The sequence below is a fragment of the Taeniopygia guttata genome, chromosome 2, assembly GCF_048771995.1.
Source record: "Taeniopygia guttata chromosome 2, bTaeGut7.mat, whole genome shotgun sequence".
In the NCBI taxonomy this organism is placed as follows: Eukaryota; Metazoa; Chordata; class Aves; order Passeriformes; family Estrildidae; genus Taeniopygia; species Taeniopygia guttata.
In genome coordinates, this window is record NC_133026.1 from 15,197,104 (window position 1) to 15,215,367 (window position 18,264).

The 18,264-nt window shown below is 41.4% G+C and overlaps 1 protein-coding gene across 17 annotated transcripts in view; it reads left to right on the forward strand.

Moving 5' to 3' along the window:
- The window catches only part of ZNF438 (zinc finger protein 438), a 63,084-nt gene extending 49,189 nt beyond the window's left edge, over nucleotides 1-13,895 (forward strand). For 10 of the 17 annotated variants that reach the window (XM_072925377.1, XM_072925379.1, XM_030264401.4 and 7 more), the window contains 2 exons: nucleotides 1,041-1,642; nucleotides 12,819-13,895. In XM_072925377.1, coding sequence (XP_072781478.1) covers nucleotides 1,041-1,642; nucleotides 12,819-12,841 — 625 coding nt within the window. In that variant the 3' untranslated portion in view covers nucleotides 12,842-13,895. Of the gene's footprint in view, nucleotides 1-1,040; nucleotides 4,631-12,818 lie in introns of all 17 variants that reach the window. The other 7 variants (XR_012054453.1, XR_012054455.1, XR_012054456.1 and 4 more) reach the window with 4 other exon arrangements.
- The last annotated feature ends 4,369 nt before the right edge of the window (nucleotides 13,896-18,264 follow it).

An 18,264-nucleotide genomic window follows, 5' to 3' on the forward strand; every position in this document is an offset into this window, starting at 1 on the left:
CACTCAGCCAAGTAGAAAAGTTAACATGCTCTGTATTAAGATGGATAGAACATACTTTCACCTCTGTATTATGATTTTGAGGTGAAATCTCTAGATACAGTATAAATGTTGCCTTTTTTGTTTGTTCTAGTGCATTTGTTTTCACTGAAGAACACTCGGGGCTTCAATGTAGCTCTTCACTGCAGTTCCATTCACCTTGTTTTACTTTTCATAGTTCCACTCTCTGGAGCATCAGTCAGAAACTTTTACCAGTAATTTTAGTAGCTGTCATACAGTGAATCATTCAGTTTATCTGTTTTGTTGGGTAATCTGTCTAATATGTATAAATACATAGTGTTATGTGGTCCTTCTTGTACATATTATGAGAAGATGACTGAGATGTTGTTTTGATTGTGTTAACCAGCCTGTGTATCCTTTATACTACAGAGCTGTCCTAAATCAGGGAGATTGCCAATTAGGTATTTAATCCAATTGCCAATTAGGTTTTTAAACTTTTCTAAACCATGTTACCAACTTGCAGAAAAAAAAGCAAGACACTGTGAAATTTCATCGTTTCCATCTTGGAAAGGGAGGTGGTTTTGTCTTAGGTTGATCTAGATCACTCACTGTAAACAAGTGGGTTTCTCTTACTTGTACATTACAGGTTATAGTAATTTTCACTTTTCTAGCACAGCACTAGAAGTATTTGGATTGACCTCCCTGAATCAGGAACTTTAACAAAAGTTATCAGCCTTTTATTAATGGCTGGAGTTGTTAAAAGGTTATTTCTACCAAAGCTAATTTTGGAGGCAATTCTTAAACTCAGAAGTGTCATTTGGTTTCAGTTTTTTCCCTAATCAGCCTTACTTTAATTATTTATTTTGTTTCCTTTTTTTTTTTTTCTCTTCCAAATGAATTAGATACTGTAAAAAAATGCCTGTTTTAAATTGAATGTGTTTCATGACTGTCATCTCTTCTTGGAACTTGTAAGAACAGAAATTGCCATCCCTCTTCTCTGCCTGGCTAATACTTAAATAGTTTGTATCTCCTTTTTTTAACAGGGGAAATAAGTGCAGTTTTGAGGACCTGTTCCATAACCCGGGAGGAGTGAAATTACAGGTCAAATGTGGTCGGTGCCAGTTTATTGCAGAGTCTTTTGGTGAAATGAAGTTTCACTTACTGTGCTGTCACGGAGAAGAGATTCAGGGAAGAGTGAAGGAAGGGGTTTTGCAGGGAAGCAGAGGAACAAAGGGGAAGCTGGTCGAACATACAACCCACGTGTGGAAACAGCACAACGAGAGAAGACATTTAGCAAAGTGCAGTGCCCGTCAGGAGGAGCTGTATAATGTTCCAAAACCAAAGAGACAGATGAACTTCCACCATCAAAATAATGTCAATATTGTACCTAAAAGTGAACCAACCCAGCCAGGAAGTAGTGAAGCCTCTAAGGAGATGCAAAATGTGGGGTTTAGCACACCAAGGAAAAAAATAGAATTTTGGTCTAAGGCAGGCTATAACTGCATTTTATGCAAACAGTTATTTGGAAGAAAAGAGGATCTTTGTAATCATTGGCAGAGTCATCATAATTGTGAAGACCCTTCCACTTTATGGACAATTTTTACTTTGGTATCAAAACAAGGAATTATTGAACTTTCTGATAATGGTGAATATTGAAGCTTAAGTCTACAATGCTATGAAAAACCTTAACTACCTTACCAAATTGTTCTTTCAGTGTCTTGCTAAACTAACTCAACAGATGTATCACTTAAAAGGTTTGTTAGTTGGGTTTGTTGGGGATTATTTTAAAGCCATATTAACCTTTATTTTGGTGACTAGAAAATCTGTTTATTCTGTATCATTCCAGATGGGTGCATGGAAGCTGATTATGAGTCCTTGTACTTAAAATTCATGCTTAAGGAACTTTATAACAGCAAATACTCAATACTAATGATTAACCTCAATTAAATATGTTTGTGAGTTAAATTATACTGTACACACAGAAATAAATAAATTTATATGAAGTAATCTCAGTCTTAAATAAAATTACAGACCTGACTGGAAGTCAGGTCTGACTATGCTCCCAGATTTTGTGGTAAATGCTTATTTCCATGCAGTTCTCTGGATCATGTAAATGTGCAGACATGCAGCCAGCACTCAGGATCTTTGTAGTCTATAATTTAAGAACTTCTAATTCTTGTTTTCCTGATTTCAGTGTCTTCAAACATGCTCATTGCTTGCAGGTGTTTTTGGTGTTCAGTTCTGTCCTGGTAACAGCAAAAATATTTGTATTTTAGAAGTCAAAATTTCACATGTATTTATATGCCTGTAGCTTTTTGAGTTAAAGATGAGTTGCTACCCATTAAGATGGAGCCCAGCACATCTCCAAGGGGGCAGGTCCTGGCAGGCTGTAAGAGGGTGGAGTTCTGGAGGATGGTTTTGATGAAAATGTCATTGTAACAATTGAATCCAATTAGAAATTGATGTTTAAACTGCTTAAAGCCTTAAGTTCATCTGAATTATTTTGGGAGCAATAATGGAGGCAAGTCTAAGAAATCACCACATCACTTTCCAACAGAAGTCAGAGCATGCTAGAGGGCAAGCTGAAAAATACACCAGTACTGTCCCTACAGTACTACTCTATTCATTCCTTCTTGTGGTCAGCTGTAATTGAGGGATTGCAATGGTAAAAGAGTCATTCCTAAAATGGCCTGGGTTGCCTCTCACTGTTTTGCAAAAATTATGGTAATGGAAACATGAGCAGAAGTCTAAAAGTGTTGAGCTTTCTGAATGGGATTTCACAAGCAATATTTTGTGTATGTGTTTTGTTTTTAAACAGTAAAGGCAATTTTGATGACCTAATAGTTTTGAATGCAGTTTCTTGTTGTATGAAGCTTTGCCCTGAAGTGGAACTGTAAGGTAGGAATCAAGAATAACAAAAGACAAAAAGAAAATTCCCACAGAACTGTATTTTCCCATGGATTTTTGAAACTTTCTTCCTCCTATCTGTTGCTATAAATTCAGATTTGTGGCTGTTTCTTTGCTTTCATATATTGGGGGTTTTATGCTGAATTACCTTAAAAGTAGTACTTGTTCTTATTCTTGACACATTCATCTTGTAATGTTACTTAATGATATATTATACATAATGGTATATTATACATTATTTATAATGTTACAATATATTCATATTTATTTTCACTGGCATATTTGGACAGGAACAGCTATTTTTAGTCAGTGTTTCATATCAGACTGAGGCTGTATTTAACTTAGTAGTATGTGTTACATTTAGCAGCATTTTTTTGCCCCTGCAACTTAGTCCTTTAACTTTAAAAATCAAACAGCAGGGTGTTTTCCATGAAACAGAAATGTGAGAACAATCCCTCCTTCCCATAGTTACAGTATGTCAAAGGGAAGTTCATTCCCAGCACAGTTCATGAGTTGGGAAAAACCATTGAAAAGTTTTGATCATGATCTTTTTTTAGAATGACCATTAAATCACCCATCCCAAGGTATAGTTTAAAATGAGCTGACATAAATTCAGTACTGAGACAGAGTCCCTTCTGTTCAGGAACAGCAGCAGCCATGGCAGATTGGCCCTTTAAAATTATTTTCAAAAGATATTTGTTAAAAATAGTGATGCATCAGAGCCATAGATAGAGATGATTTGTTTGTGGGTGGTCATCAGGCAAGAGGTGCATTTTCCCTGAAGGGGGGAGCTGCAGTGGTGATGGGAGGAAGGGGCTGCAATGAGGGAGTCAGTTGCATTTTCTTTAGTAGAAATTTTCATGTGCAGTCTTCTCATCATATTTTTGTACTTCTCTCCCTTTCTCCAGGCCAAATGGGTAAAGGGGTCTCAGCTTTCAGTGGTTTAAAACCTGAAAACATGTTTTAAAGCATGGTTCTAAGGCACTTCTCAGTGTCCTCATAAATGTTTAAAATTAGAAGCCTTCTTTTTATGAGCCTGAAAGCATTCTTATGTTTCAGGCTATTACAATTATGGTAGATTATGAAAGGTTGGGATTTTTTGAAAATAGCTTTGCATTAAATACAGATGTGTCCTTTGTTTAAAATGTGGTTTTTTTGGCATTTGTCTTCATTTTGATAAGATTTGGAGGTCTGAAGTGAGCCTTATATACTGCAACATTTAGTAGTGTGTGTTTGCTGTCCAGCAGAAGGGTTGTTATAAATACAGTTTGCTGTTTACCTTGATGCTAGACAAGTTAACATCTGGTTTTGCACACAAATTATGGTTTTAAATTGTTAAACCAAATGTCATTGTTTTTGTAGCTGTAGTTTTGTTCCCCTCTGATTTTTCATTACGTCTCTCTTTCAGCTTCACTGTTCAACTTTAAAGCCGTTCCTCACATGGAAAGTTGTTCCTTCATCATCACACCATAAATAACCAAAGCTGGAGGAGTTCCATCACTTTTCTGGCTTGCAGAGTATTGCCCTTCTCCAGCTGCAGAGCTACAGTTTCCTATGTCTAACTTGACATAGTTGCTGGCAGTAGATGTTTTGCTTCATTTATTTATTAGAATTCAGCTTGCTGCTTTTTAGCTCAATTGGAGTTTCTGTCATACCTCATTAGATATTTATTTTATCTACTATTCACTGAGCTCTTCAAAGAATGTGTCATACGAAGGATGAACAGGTATTTAAAGGAGCAGATTTCTGCCCATTTTGTGCAGATGATGCTGATGTTTGAGGATCACCAGCTTTTCTAGGCTCAGCTGTGTAGTACACTGTATTTCTACAACACATCCACCTACATGTGCACCTATTTTGGAATGAAATGAATACTTCAAATTCAGCTGTCAGTTACTATTATCAAACCTGTGCAATGTAGGTTTGGAGTTGTTATGCATAAAGATTAAAATGCTATTAACTGTAGTGGGTTTACTTGTCAAATTCCGTATAGCTCTGAAAAATGAAAATCTCTGTGTGCTGAGTATGACACAGAAAAAATTTGGTCTCATGAAGAAAAGTCTAATGGCTTAAAGGTTGTCTTCATTTCAGTGTGCACTTTTATAGCTGATCTGTCACATTGCAGGATTTTCTCCACTTTTTATCAAATTGCCATATTTTTTCTTGGTGAGGAATACTGAAGAAGACCTGAGTCTGCAAGAAAATTTCAGTGAAAAATGTGTCTCCTTTTTTCTAAAGAAGTAGACATGTTCCATGGACTCAAAAGTCTGGGTGACATTACTTATATATATATATATATATATATATATATATATATATATATATATACACATCTATATGCACGATGTGGGAAAACATGCAAGGTTTGGGGTTCAGTGTATGAATCCATGAGGCTGACCATTCTGCAGTTCTCAAGTTCTCAGAAACTAGAAATTTCAGTGTAAAAATAACTTGGGTGAATTTCTAATACCTTATTGACAAACCTTCAAGAAAATTGAAAAATGGCAATAGCATACTTCTCTATTTGTGCTTTGTTAGGAAATTTTTTGAATGTGGTAGTACCAGAGTTGGTGTAAAATATGATACTGCTGATGCTGTTGAGTAGAAAGGAAGCTTTCTCTCTATTTTTTTTTTTAAATTTTATTGACTGTTCTGTGTAAGCATTAGAAATGATGGGATGAATTATGATTTTTGCTGCTGATAAACCCAGAAACATCATTCTGAAGTTACTTTGCAGAAACCTCCCTCTTTATTCTAGAATAACATATGAAACCAGAAAAAGCAAGTTCTATAGGAAAGAGATATGTGAACAAGGTGTTCCATATGAGAATTGCTCTGCACTCTTAGACTGCTGTAGATGATATTTATAGATGAGAGATCTTCTACCGATGGGTGCAGTTTCTTCTTATCTAGAGTTACTTAGCTTGGCCAAGGGAAATAAGAATTAAAAAATGTTCATGCCTTCCCTTTGACTAGAATTTTTCTGCTAAATATTTCTGCTCTTATGCCAGTCCAGACTGTGGTCCAAGCCATGAAGATACTCAAGCACTTTCTAGGGGCTTTAGAGTCGATTTCAGTGGAGGAAAGGGAAGGAAATGTGGGAGGGAAGGAATCATGATGGAGGTTGACACAATGTTTTGAATATAAGTTCAAGTTCTGTATGACTGGCTTTGGTGGAAGTGTCCTGGAGCCTTCAACTTCTCCATTCCATCCCCTTTGTTACCTCATTCCAGACCCTGCTTCCATGTGAGGTGCCTCAGTGTGGAGTACCCTCAGCTTCCTTAGGCATGAGCTTTTCCAAATGGCACAGATTCCTTTGCCAATGTCCTCTTCTTTTGGTGTCTGAGTTGCACGCTGGTAGTTGGGTGAGCCACGTGCTGGCTGCTGAGGCCAGCTGCTGCCAGATGTGGAATGTGGTCGTTCAGCTTTCTGAGGAACACATCTTTTAGCTTTGGTCCAGAAAAATGAAATCAAAAGCTGTATCTGTGCTTAAAAAAGTAGGAAAATGGTTCACTGAGTTTTCTGTGGATGCAACCCTGATAAGAAGTAGGGTAAAAAAGGTGCAGCAGTGCTATAAGAAAAAGCAGCTGCTGAATGTGATTTGGGGTATTTATGTGTCATTGTAAAAGACGAGAATGTCATGTTAGAATTGAATAATGGAATTGGAGAAGTTCCGTGAAGGTGTCTCACACAGATGTGATGGCATACAGCAGCAGTTCAGAGACACTGAAATCTTGCCTCACCTCACTCTGCCCCTCTTTTTCGTCATCCAGAGGTCTGGGCCTGAGTAGCTCTGAACACTCCTTTGCAGAATGTTTCAGGAAAACAGGTTCCAGTGGATGCCGGGCCAGCCTCCTGCCCAAATCAGGGCTTAGCACCAGCCCAGGAGCACGGCACTGGTTTTTGCGTTTTAGAAGCCAACTTCTGTTGCAGTTCCCACTGGGTCCATTGCCAGTGTGACAATCATGAGTGTAAACAACTCTTCAGTGTGTCAGCTGACACTTCAAGCACTGTCACAAGCAAATTTTTTAATTTTTTGAAGAAAACATGACATTTGAGACAAAAAAAAGTCCCCACAACCCCAAATAAAGTTCTAGTTTCAGCTGGCAGTTTTTCAGTAGTGTGCACTTCTCTCAGCACAACCCCCTGGCTTTGTTGCTTCAGACCGTGGCCAAGCCTCTTGTCTGTCCATGTGAAGCAGCTCACGCTCCTTTGATTTTGCTTTTTCTGGGACTACAGGCTCCCTATTTTTCACATGCAGTGAATAGACTACTTTTTTTTTTTTTGCTACAGTTGATTTAAGATAAAAATAAAGCATTTTATTTCCTGAATGCTCAGTAATTTTGTGCAGATTCAGGTTTAATCTGGCTTTTGAACATCACCTGATCAAGGAGATCCATATACCTTCCTATTGCTAGGAGCAGTAAGTGACACAGTGAGGGAGGAAAGAAATAAATGACAATACCTTTGAAGTAATGCAGTTGCTTGCCTTTCACAGGAAGTTTAATTTCTTCATGTTTTTAGTTAAAAGCTTCTTTAATAATTTTAACTGCAGCAAATACACTCCTATACTTTGCTATTCAAATAAATCCTTTTTCAGCTCCAAGTCCTTGGAGTTTGAATCCTGTCCAGCCATATTCTGCTATCTGCCAATTCCTTGCTAAGTGCAGACCTGACACACTTGCCAATAAATCCACCTCTGTGTCATTTAAAGTCATCTGCTCTCTTTTCTCTGAAGCTAATCAAAGTTTGCAAGAAGACATTTTTAAGGGGAACCGGCTCTAGGATTCAACTGATTTAAATTGCAAGGTAATTAAAAGAAATTGCAGTGGACTATAAAATAGAGAAATGGTACAGACTGTTTGAAAGCTCACTTATTTTTAATCTCTTTTATGAATATTTGGAGACAAAGTTTCTAGGGTAGAATTTAGGGGGTTCATGCTGTTTTACATGCTACTCTCCTAATTCACCTTTTAGACTCCCAGGCCCAGTATGGCAGAGCCCATCCCTGCTCCTTAAGTTGATTGCAGCCTGTTAAACTGAAAGCACCATTTTATTTTTACCTTGTGAAACAGCTGGGCTGATAAATGGATGGGATACCAGCACTCCGGGACACAACTGCACTGTCTGTGCAGGTTAATAGCCTCATGTCTTTCAAGAGCAGAGTTTCCAGTGTCTTTATACAGATATGCACACACAATCACACACAAGATTATAAAAGGATTAAATCTCTGTAACTAATTTGTGTGTTAATGTCACATTGGACAGTATATTCTAATTATTTTTATTAAAATGCAGTGTCTGTTATTATTGTATTGCTAATATATGTATGGCTGATCTGAACCTTGAAATACGCAGAGGTCACACAAGTGCTTCTAGGAAATTGGATTAATTTTTGCATTGTTGGAATCTCTCTTTAAAAAAAATGTGCCACTCCTGCTGGTTAACACCACTTGTAAGGTTGAAATTATATTTCTGAGAATGATTTACTGGTCCAGCAGAAAAGTCTGGTGCTAAACCTTTCCACTGGGATTTGCTTACATTAGGAAGCAATGCAGGTGGCAGTCAATTTCAACACAGAATGGATTTTCCCCCCTTTCTTTCTGATAAATGAAGTGCTTATGTAAGGTGAGAGATTGAAAAAAAAATGAGAAACCTGCAGGCCTTAAGAGCCATCTGAAAGCTGCACATGCAGGCAGAGGATGCAGGGAAAGTGCTGCAGTTCCTGTACCTGCTCCCCTGACGTGGGATGGGAGCCCTGGGTGAGGTTTGGCCAGTCTGGAAATGCTGCTCAACAAAAGCTCCTCCTTGCAGCCAAGAGTTTGGGTTTGGAAACACTGAGCATCCTGGGCAGCACGAGGGGGTTTGCTGACACTGAACTCATTTCATCCATCACTTGGTAATTAACTGTTCCCACACCTCCATGGTAGGAACTCTTCAGTTTTTGAGCTTTTGCCTTGTGTTCATTTTGTGCATAATAAATAGGATCTGGGTTTGAGTAAGTGCTCAGCAAACTCTATCCTGAAGCCTCACTGTAAGCCAGACTACTCCCTTTGGCTCCTGCTGATACCAACCAAATGATTCATTTGGTGTCAATGACAGACATTTGATGGTTTTTACTGTCAAGTATCATATGCAGATCTCCTAACAGTGTCATATTCTTAAATTATTGTAGCATTTGATCAAATTAGCCCTTTAAAAGGGATCTGGGTACACTAATAGTGGTTGCTCTAGTACACCTCTCTAGAGAAAACTTGAGAACTGACTTTAATAGTCACAACCAATTAGGCTCATCCTTTTTTCTGCCTTCTCTCTGCATTGTTCAGATGAATTGAATTTTTTCAGGTGTTTTTCAGACAGTTCAAGAAGACTGTCAGGTCTCTGGGGCTCTCTGACTCCTGGGCTCTGCATTCCCACTGTCAGCTGTGAAAAATAATTCCACTTTTGCAGTTGTGTCCAAGAAAAGTAAGATGATAAATCAACAGGTTAGATTTAAGAGGGGAAGTACATTATTGTTTACTCAGCACTGAATAAGGTTTTGTTCTAGGAGATATAGTTGATATGAGGCATAGGGGAGCATTCTCTGTTTTAAAGCTTTCCAGCTCATGAAGTTTTTTAGGATTCATTCTCATTCAAAAGAAAATGTAGGGGTTTGTTACTCGATATCTTTTCAGAGACCCTGAAATGTGGCAGTGATTTTGAAAAACACCAGGCTGAGAAAATTAAGACAGGAGAAAAAAAAAGTAAAGTGTAAGCAGAGAGAGACAAAGCTTTGAGAAAAACTCAACAAAAATCCCCAATGCATGCCAGGATCTCTGAGTGCGAGTAATCCTTTCAGATAAAATTCATAGTAGAGAATAGCTTGCTGTTCAGCTACTCTCATGAAATTGCAACATAATTGAGAACAATTTTTGAACCAAAAGAAAACATTAGATCTTTTTGTTTTGAGGGGAACTGAGAAGTTCTCCCTGAGGCAAGGGAGAGGTGCAGGTATGAAGTTAACTTGGAACCATTATTCAGTTCTCTGTGCAGTATCTGATTGCAACATCCTTTCTTTGCCATAATGCCACAGTAGTACTTTTCCATGGAGAATAGATGGTAGAACTTTAATCACTGCTAAGTCTGGAAATCGATTGAACCTTCAGTGTTTGGCAACAGGAGTCTTCAGTAAAAGAAAAGGCAGGATAATGAAATACATAATTTCAAGTCTCCAAGCCTCTCATCATTCACCTTTTCACCTTTCAAGTTTTCTGCTCTTTATATGACTGTTAGATTTGATACATGAGCATCAGCTCAGCATGGTCACCCAGCATCCTGCTCTGAACAGGCAAACCCTATTGTAATAAACATCTAAATGTATCCAAATGCTTCTGAAGACTCAGACAACAGAGCAGGCAATGATTTGCTTGCTGTCAAGTGGAAGTGATTAGTTTATTTCTAAACGCCAAGCTTCTGAGAAATAAAGCAGTGTGGCAAATGCGCCTTCCTTCCTTCCTTCCTTCCTTCCTTCCTTCCTTCCTTCCTTCCTTCCTTCCTTCCTTCCTTCCTTCCTTCCTTCCTTCCTTCCTTCCTTCCTTCCTTCCTTCCTTCCTTCCTTCCTTCCTTCCTTCCTTCCTTCCTTCCTTCCTTCCTTCCTTCCTTCCTTCCTTCCTTCCTTCCTTCCTTCCTTCCTTCCTTCCTTCCTTCCTTCCTTCCTTCCTTCCTTCCTTCCTTCCTTCCTTCCTTCCTTCCTTCCTTCCTTCCTTCCTTCCTTCCTTCCTTCCTTCCTTCCTTCCTTCCTTCCTTCCTTCCTTCCTTCCTTCCTTCCTTCCTTCCTTCCTTCCTTCCTTCCTTCCTTCCTTCCTTCCTTCCTTCCTTCCTTCCTTCCTTCCTTCCTTCCTTCCTTCCTTCCTTCCTTCCTTCCTTCCTTCCTTCCTTCCTTCCTTCCTTCCTTCCTTCCTTCCTTCCTTCCTTCCTTCCTTCCTTCCTTCCTTCCTTTCCCTCCCTCCCTCCCTCCCTCCCTCCCTCCCTCCCTCTTTAATAACCTGCTGCATTAATGGCCAGAACTGTAACTGGATGGGAGAACTTTGAGCTGCTCCATAACTCAACTGGTGGAATATTAATAAAGTATATTGGAGACATTTTCACAGCCTCAAAGGGAGATGTGTCTCGAGAGCAGGATTCATTCCGGAGGGGCCAAGGTCACGGTGCCTCTGGGGTTGCCAGCTCCCGGGTGAGCCCGGCACAGCCCATCCTGTGCCTCAGTCCGGCCCTTGCCGTTCCCTGGCTGTGGCTGCCCAGGGTGGGCTCGCTCTGCTCTGCGCTGGCACGGGGGGCAGCTGGGCAGAGACTGGTGCTGCCTCCAGCCAGAGCTGCCTGCAGAGGAGAGCCCTGCAGTGGGGGCCCGGGAGGCCGTTCCAGCAAATCCTGAAAACAATTAAAATCAGATATTGTGGGAATTTCTGTGGCAGCAATAGTATTCTAATTTCAAGCCTCTGCAGGACAGACACTCGTGATGTGACATGTGACAACCAGCCCCTTCTGGCACCTGGTTGTTGCCTGCTGGCCAACAGCCACAGCACGGGGCAAGTTTATGGGAGGATATGATGAGAAGGGAGAATTAAGTGAATTATGAAGTAATGGATCTCATCTCTTCTAATTCACAAGAAAATTTTGTGTGTGCCAATAAAAGTCCTGTTCCTCGTGCTGATTACAGCAATCAAACAAGAAGACAAGAAATCTCAGTATAAGAACCTTACTTGGATTCCAGTAGATTCCACTGATAGGTTATAAATAATTATGGGATGAAGAGTGAGTCTGACAGAAAATCTAAAATGACAGAGAGGAAATACAAAGAATAGTTTTATTTACTTACTTATAGAGGAAGATCTTAAGTGCTGTATACAATTACAATATAAGTTGGAATAGACTGGTCTGAACTCATCCACCAAATTGAATTTTGCATAAGGTCCCAAACCAAGGCAATAAGAGCATGAGAGGACTTGAAGAAATTGAAAAAAATATTTCTAGAGCTGAATATTTATTAAGAGTGAAGGCAAGATAACTAGAAAGGTATTTTATATTATATATATATATATATATACATATAATTTGTAAAATGTATTTTAAATATATATATTTTATACATATTTTTATATATACAATTTTTAACATGTATTTTTAAAATATCTGCAAGGGATTAAAAGGAAAAGAATATTTTAGAAGGAAATTAAAAGGAAAGTGTATTTGGTCTCCCATTTCAAGTTAAAGTCAGTGAGGAGCTTTTCCACCTTTCCTGTGTGGCATAAGACATGGTACCATCCCCTCACCAAGACCCTCACCAAGTGCAGGTTCACTGTGCTCCCTGGGCTTCTGTTGACTGCAGTGGGGGTTGGCTGCTCAGGCAGAAAGCAGAAAAATTTCCTCATTGTCATTTGTGTAAAAAATCTCAGTCTCTGCAAAGAACAGCAGCATCTAATGCCAAATAGAAATTAATAAGTGTAAACTGACTAGCCACAGGTGTCCACAGTGATTGCTTGCTTTGAAACTCAAAGAGCACATGGTTTGCTTTAGTTTTTTCCTCCCTCACAGAGTTTCTTATCTGTAGCATTGGTTATTGATTGATGTTTTATAGACAGTGTAAGAAAATTAATGAAGACAAGGAGGTCTGGAGGTGTTTTCAGGGATTTCAAACACAGTAAGATTGTCATGTACTTTCAGAAATAGCCATGACAATGTAACAGCAGTTTGGTACTCTCAGGTGTGCTGTGCTAAGCAGTATTTTTTGTAGTCCTTCTATCTGTACCTTCCTTTTTTCTGCATATAGAAGTCCTTTCCAGCAAAATCCCTTTTAGTCATTCATTGTATTAGAAATTTTCAAAAGGTGTTAGAAATTAAGAGAAATCTAACTTTTTTTTTTTTTTTTTTTTCCCCAGTGGTGAGCATCAGAGTTGACTGAAGTGCACCCATGGACACAGAGTGGAATCCCTTTTCCTTTGGGGAGATGTGCGTCCAGGGAAGGGGAGAGGTACAAGCACACCGAGCCTCTCACTCTGACTCAGCACTTCCCATCTCAGGCTCCATCAGTGCCCAAATAAGAAAAACATGACTCACTGCTGGAAACTGAATATTTTTGTGCTACATGAATTGCTTTGCTAGTGAAATCTGGTACAGGATTCATGTTAAAATAATTGATGTGATGTTCAGCTTGGTGCATTATGATACTTCAACCCTCCAGCACTGTGGTTAAGGAGCAGGAGCAAGGAGCACATGGATCCCTCCTCACTGAGCCCTGGGCCAGCTGCAGCAGAGGGGGAAGGATTCTGGAGATGGTTTCAAGCTAGGAAGAGCAAAGCATCTCTTTCACTGCCCAACTAGCTGCAAGGATGGCTTACAGTCTTGGCCAGGGTTTGGAGACAGTACAAGGGTTCACATGATTTTATTTTTTTGTCTCTCATTCACCACGTTAGGTGTGAGTGCCCTGAGCTGGTGCTCAAGAAGAGACTGGCTGCCCCTGCAAACATCCCTGGGAGCTCTGCCATGCTGGGAGGGCCATGGAGCTCCCACAAGAGCTGCAGGCAGCAGGGAACTATGAGGCTCTTCCAGTCTCTTGTAGAAGAAAGCATGATTGGCTGTGCATGAAGCTCAGAGCAATAGGAATAAAATTCTCAGGTCTTAGACTTTGATCTTCCATACTGCCTCACTGTGCTGGTAGCTCGTAATCCTCTTGTGAGCTAAAGCTCTCCCCTTTCGATGTCAAACCAAGCAAGTCCCCATGTGAAAGCTACAGTTCCACTTAGGAATCTCCAGGTGTGTGATGAACAGTCGGTGCAGTAAAGTTTAATCTGTTTCTAATGTTTGAACCCACAGTCATCTAGGTCTCACGCATGGTATTCCAATCTCCCTTATTAAACCAATTAATTCTGTCAGATTCAAAGATTTCGTTAGGATTCTCCTACTTTGTTAATAAAAGGTATTAAATAAAATAACTTGAAATGCTGATCTTTCAAAAACGGTGGTACCTTGTCTTTCCTGATGGCTCCTCTCTCAGCTCAGCCCAAGGTTGTTTTCCTCTGGGCCTGTTCCTGCCCAGGACAGAAGTGCCTGGGTCAGTGCCCAGTTCCTGTGTGGCACCTCCTCAGTGAGGTGCAGGTTGTTTACACCCAGTGCACACACAGGAGATTGCTCATCTCACTGAGGAATGGTGGGAGTTGAGCTTGAGGTTGACAGCTTTGGGGTGTATACACCAACCTTCATGTCTTTCTTTTTCTTTGAGTTCATAAATGCTTCTAAATCATAGTTCAATATTGAGAAGGGACCAAACCAGCTAAAATTATTGAGATGCTTGGGTTTCTCTCTGTATGATGTAGCTCTGGCTCAAATGTCAATGTTCTTCATTCGATAGATGTTTGGCAGCAGAAACAAATGGGTCATTCCCAGTTTCTGTGCAACAAAATCTTTTTCAGGTGGTTTTTCAGGCACTTTCAGTTTTGCATTGCCATTCCGTTTCCCAGTTTTCTTTTCATAGCCCAGCTGGGTTTGTTCACATTCCTACACTTTCTTTCCTCTACAAGTGAACTTTTCATTTTCAATCAGTTTTGTTTTCAGTAACTCATTCAGTATTTACTCTGGATGAAGCATTTTCATTACAAGCTGGTTCACTTTGGGGTGCTGGTATTTCAACAACATTTTTATGTTTATGGAGATAAATAGTATAGTTGTTCCACACTCAAGTTCTTCAGTTCAGAGCCATTAAACTGTTCCACCAATATCTTAAAGCCTGGCATTAGAAACTGAAAATCTGATTCAAATGCTTACTTCAATTGCTTTTTTTTTTTTCTCCTGTCTAATTTAAAATAAATCATATTATAAGGAAGTGGGTTCAATGTCTTATCTAGACAGGCATCAGCTAAGACAATTTAGCTCCATTCCACAGCAGGTTTTGGCATATGGAGCACAACTCTTCCAGGCTCAGTATCAGGTGGGTGCAGAGATCCCACTGTGGGCAGTGAAACCACAGAGCAGAAGGAAAACATTAAATGTTTTGAAACAGTTGTGAGAGCCCCTGCAGAATTTATGGCCTTCGGGGGCCTGTGAGAGGTTTATGAGGCTGGAAGGTTTCTGGGGAGCATTTTTGTGTGGGCTTTTGCAGGTGGCTCCCCGAGATCACACAGCTCTGTTGGCTGGAACTAACGTGCTGCTGGAACAGGTGCTGCTTTGGGTCTCTGAATGGCAGCTCACATCCTTCTGGGGAATTGAGTAATTCTGCTGCAGAGCAGCAACTGTTCTGTGATCCTCTGCATCACCAGAGGACAGGCAGGCCCCTGGCACACAGTACCAGTATTGCTGAAGATCGATACACTGTTTTGGAAAACAACTGTTTGTAAAATGTCTGTGCAAGGCCAGAGGGGAAAAAAACCCTTTTATTCTGGTCAGCTTTAACGGAACAAATTTAATTCCTCCAGGTGGTTTTATTTTTCAGTAGAGCTACTTGCAGCACTACAGAAGGCAGTGAGTGATATGCTGCAAAAATCAAGTTTCATGTGTGATCTCTGGCTTTTCATCAGAGGCCTATTGGATGTTTTCTGATGATCAATTGTTACAAATGTTTAAATACCAACAACATATTTTTAAGTGGCTTATTTAGCATAAGGCACAAAGACTGTAATGAGTCAGAAACATCTGCAGGAATGGTGGCCATGTCAGAGCCTCCTTTCCTGAAACGACCTTTGCAGTCCTTAGGAGCTTGCTAAAGCTACTGAGCACAGCTGCAAACAAGTGACCTTGCCAATATTTTATGTGCTTTTCATCAATTGCCCACAAAGGCTACATTTGCCCATCTGCCCTGACTCTCCCTGTGATTCCATTGGGAAACCAGCACATGAGCCTGTAGCTCCATATTTGCAGTCCACAGGTGACTGCAGAGTTTCCCCGTGTGTGACCTGTGCCACACAGGAGAAAATGCAGCCACACAGGTACCTGGCTACTGGAAGAAATTAATGACAAGTCAGTTCTCACAGACTGCTGGGTCTCCCTCTTGCAGGATTGGAGGCAACACTTCCAGGGAGAATGAAGCTCCTGGCATCTTCCTCAGCCTGCCTTGGCAGCACCAGGTCCCAGTGCTTTGTCCCAGCCCAGGCTGGAGAAGTTGGGAATTTTCACTCTGGCCCTAGAGGATGGAGGTTGCTCTGATATTTCCAGGCTTGCCTCACTGGCCACCCCTGCCTCTGAGACACGTTGGTCTTCTGTCTTTCTTGTCTATATTCAATATGTGTTAGCTTAAAACACATTTTTAATAGCTTTGGCTGGAAAGGAAAATGATGGAGAGGGAACCTCAGCTGATATCCTACAGGCCATGGAGGGCTCCCCAGTGCTTCTCAGACAAGAGCATCTCCTAATGCATGTCCCACCTGCAAGATGCCTGCTGGTGAGGTAAGTCCAAACATTTTCTGTGCTTCCAAAAAATCCCTGCTGAGGCTGAGAGTCATGAGGATCTATGGTATTTCACTGGATCCTTTATGTACACAATTGTTGCAAGTATAAGGGAAAGATTACTGCAGAGAGGTGGATGAGGATTTTCTGCAGTGGATTTCAGAAAGAATATAGGAATTGACAATTTAGCTTTCTGAATCACAAAAAACTGGCAGCTAAAACTTAAACAAGGAGTTATTGGTCACTTGTAGCATAACCTGCCCTCCCTATAAAGGTATCCATCCTTGGAGAGGTTGTGCTACCTGTGTTTTAAGGGATGTACCTGATCGTGGTTATTTCCCGGGTTTTGTTCCCCATGTAGTGTTAGCAGCTGGCGACCATGATATATGATCTTATTTTGGTCTTATTTTTAATTCATTTCCTCTACCTTAAAGTATTTATCAGCTGCTGTAACCTGTTGTTTCAGACAGCTGCTAGATCCTAGCTGATGGAGTTTATTGATTTCTGACTCTGATCCTGCAAATCTTATTTCACATTCATCACCTGGCAGAGCCGTGCTGGGAGCCGGAGCGGATCCGGGATTTTTCCAGTGGCAGCTGCTGGTGCCCCGCTGCCTGCAGCCCTGCCCTGTGCTCGGAGAGGTCCCGGAGCAGCCGGGGAGCAAAGCCGGCCCTTCCCTCCTGCGGCCGTGCCCCGGCCGGGGTGCCGGGCAGTGCCGGGCGGTGCCGGGCAGTGCCGGGCTGTGCCTGGGTGCCCGGGTGCCCGGGGAGCCGGAGGGGCTGGCGCAGACACGCCGGGCAGTGCCGCTGCCCCAGCGCCATAGGTGGCGACCCCCCCCCGGTCCCAGCCCACCTCCAGCCCTGCTCTCCTCACACACAAATCACGATCCCGTCCTCCCCACTGCAACGGCAAGGCTGAAAACCTGAACCAGCTGCACGGCTTCACCTGAGTCTGCAGACAGCCTGGAAGTAATAACTCTGGGAGGTAGAAACTGCGCCTTTCATCGTAACAAGATGTTAATGGGGGGAAAGCCCTGCTGCTCCAGGCAGTCGTCTATTAACGCTGCCGCAGCAGCTGGGGAAATCTGGATCTTCTGGATCAGTTTCAGCAATGCCCACAGCCATGCATCCCCCGTGCCCATTGCTCAGGGCCTTTCAAATGTCCCCACCATGTGGTCCTCACCCCAGAGGCAGAGGGTGCCCGCTCGTGTCCTCCCACCCAGCTCAGGTGGGTCCCCGGTGTTTGGTGAGGCTGTGGGCAGCAGCACGCAGGGCTCCTTCTCAGAGGGCTCAGCTAAACATCTGTTTGCCATTGCTTTGGGTTGTTTATAGCATTTTGATGCTCTATTCTGCAACATTTTATTTTAAAGTTGTGATACTCCCATGCAGAGTGCATTGGAAGTACAGCTTGCTCCTGGTTTATGCATTTCATTTTAGGTCATCTATAATTTGGGATATTCCCTGGGCATGTGCCCCTCTGATGCAAGGCCACATACAAGAGCATCACTCAGCTTGTCACAAACTGGGATGCTCTGCTTTTCCCCTTGTTTTACATGGGAAATGGAAATGTTTGGTTTGCCAAACTAAACTTCCCCTTCTTTGATTTAAAGTATCAAATGACTTTGGAAGTCAGGCTGCAATTTCCCAACATGCAGCATGGGATTAAAGAAGCAAATCCAGCCAGTGCCAGCCTCTGCAGTGCTCTGTAGCTGCTTTTCAGTCATGGGAAGTCCACAAACACAGGACATGGCTCAGGTAGTGTTGAGGTGAGGAGGAACAGAGGGGTGATGTGTTTTCTGCTGGGCAACCTCATCTGCTCTGACTGTGCTGGATTTTCAGCTGAGGGGAACTGTGAAGGATAATTACCATCATGGGTTACCTGAGATTACAGGGTTGCTTTCCAGCTAATGACACTAGGAGAACCAAGCTGTTGTTAATATTTAATCAGACT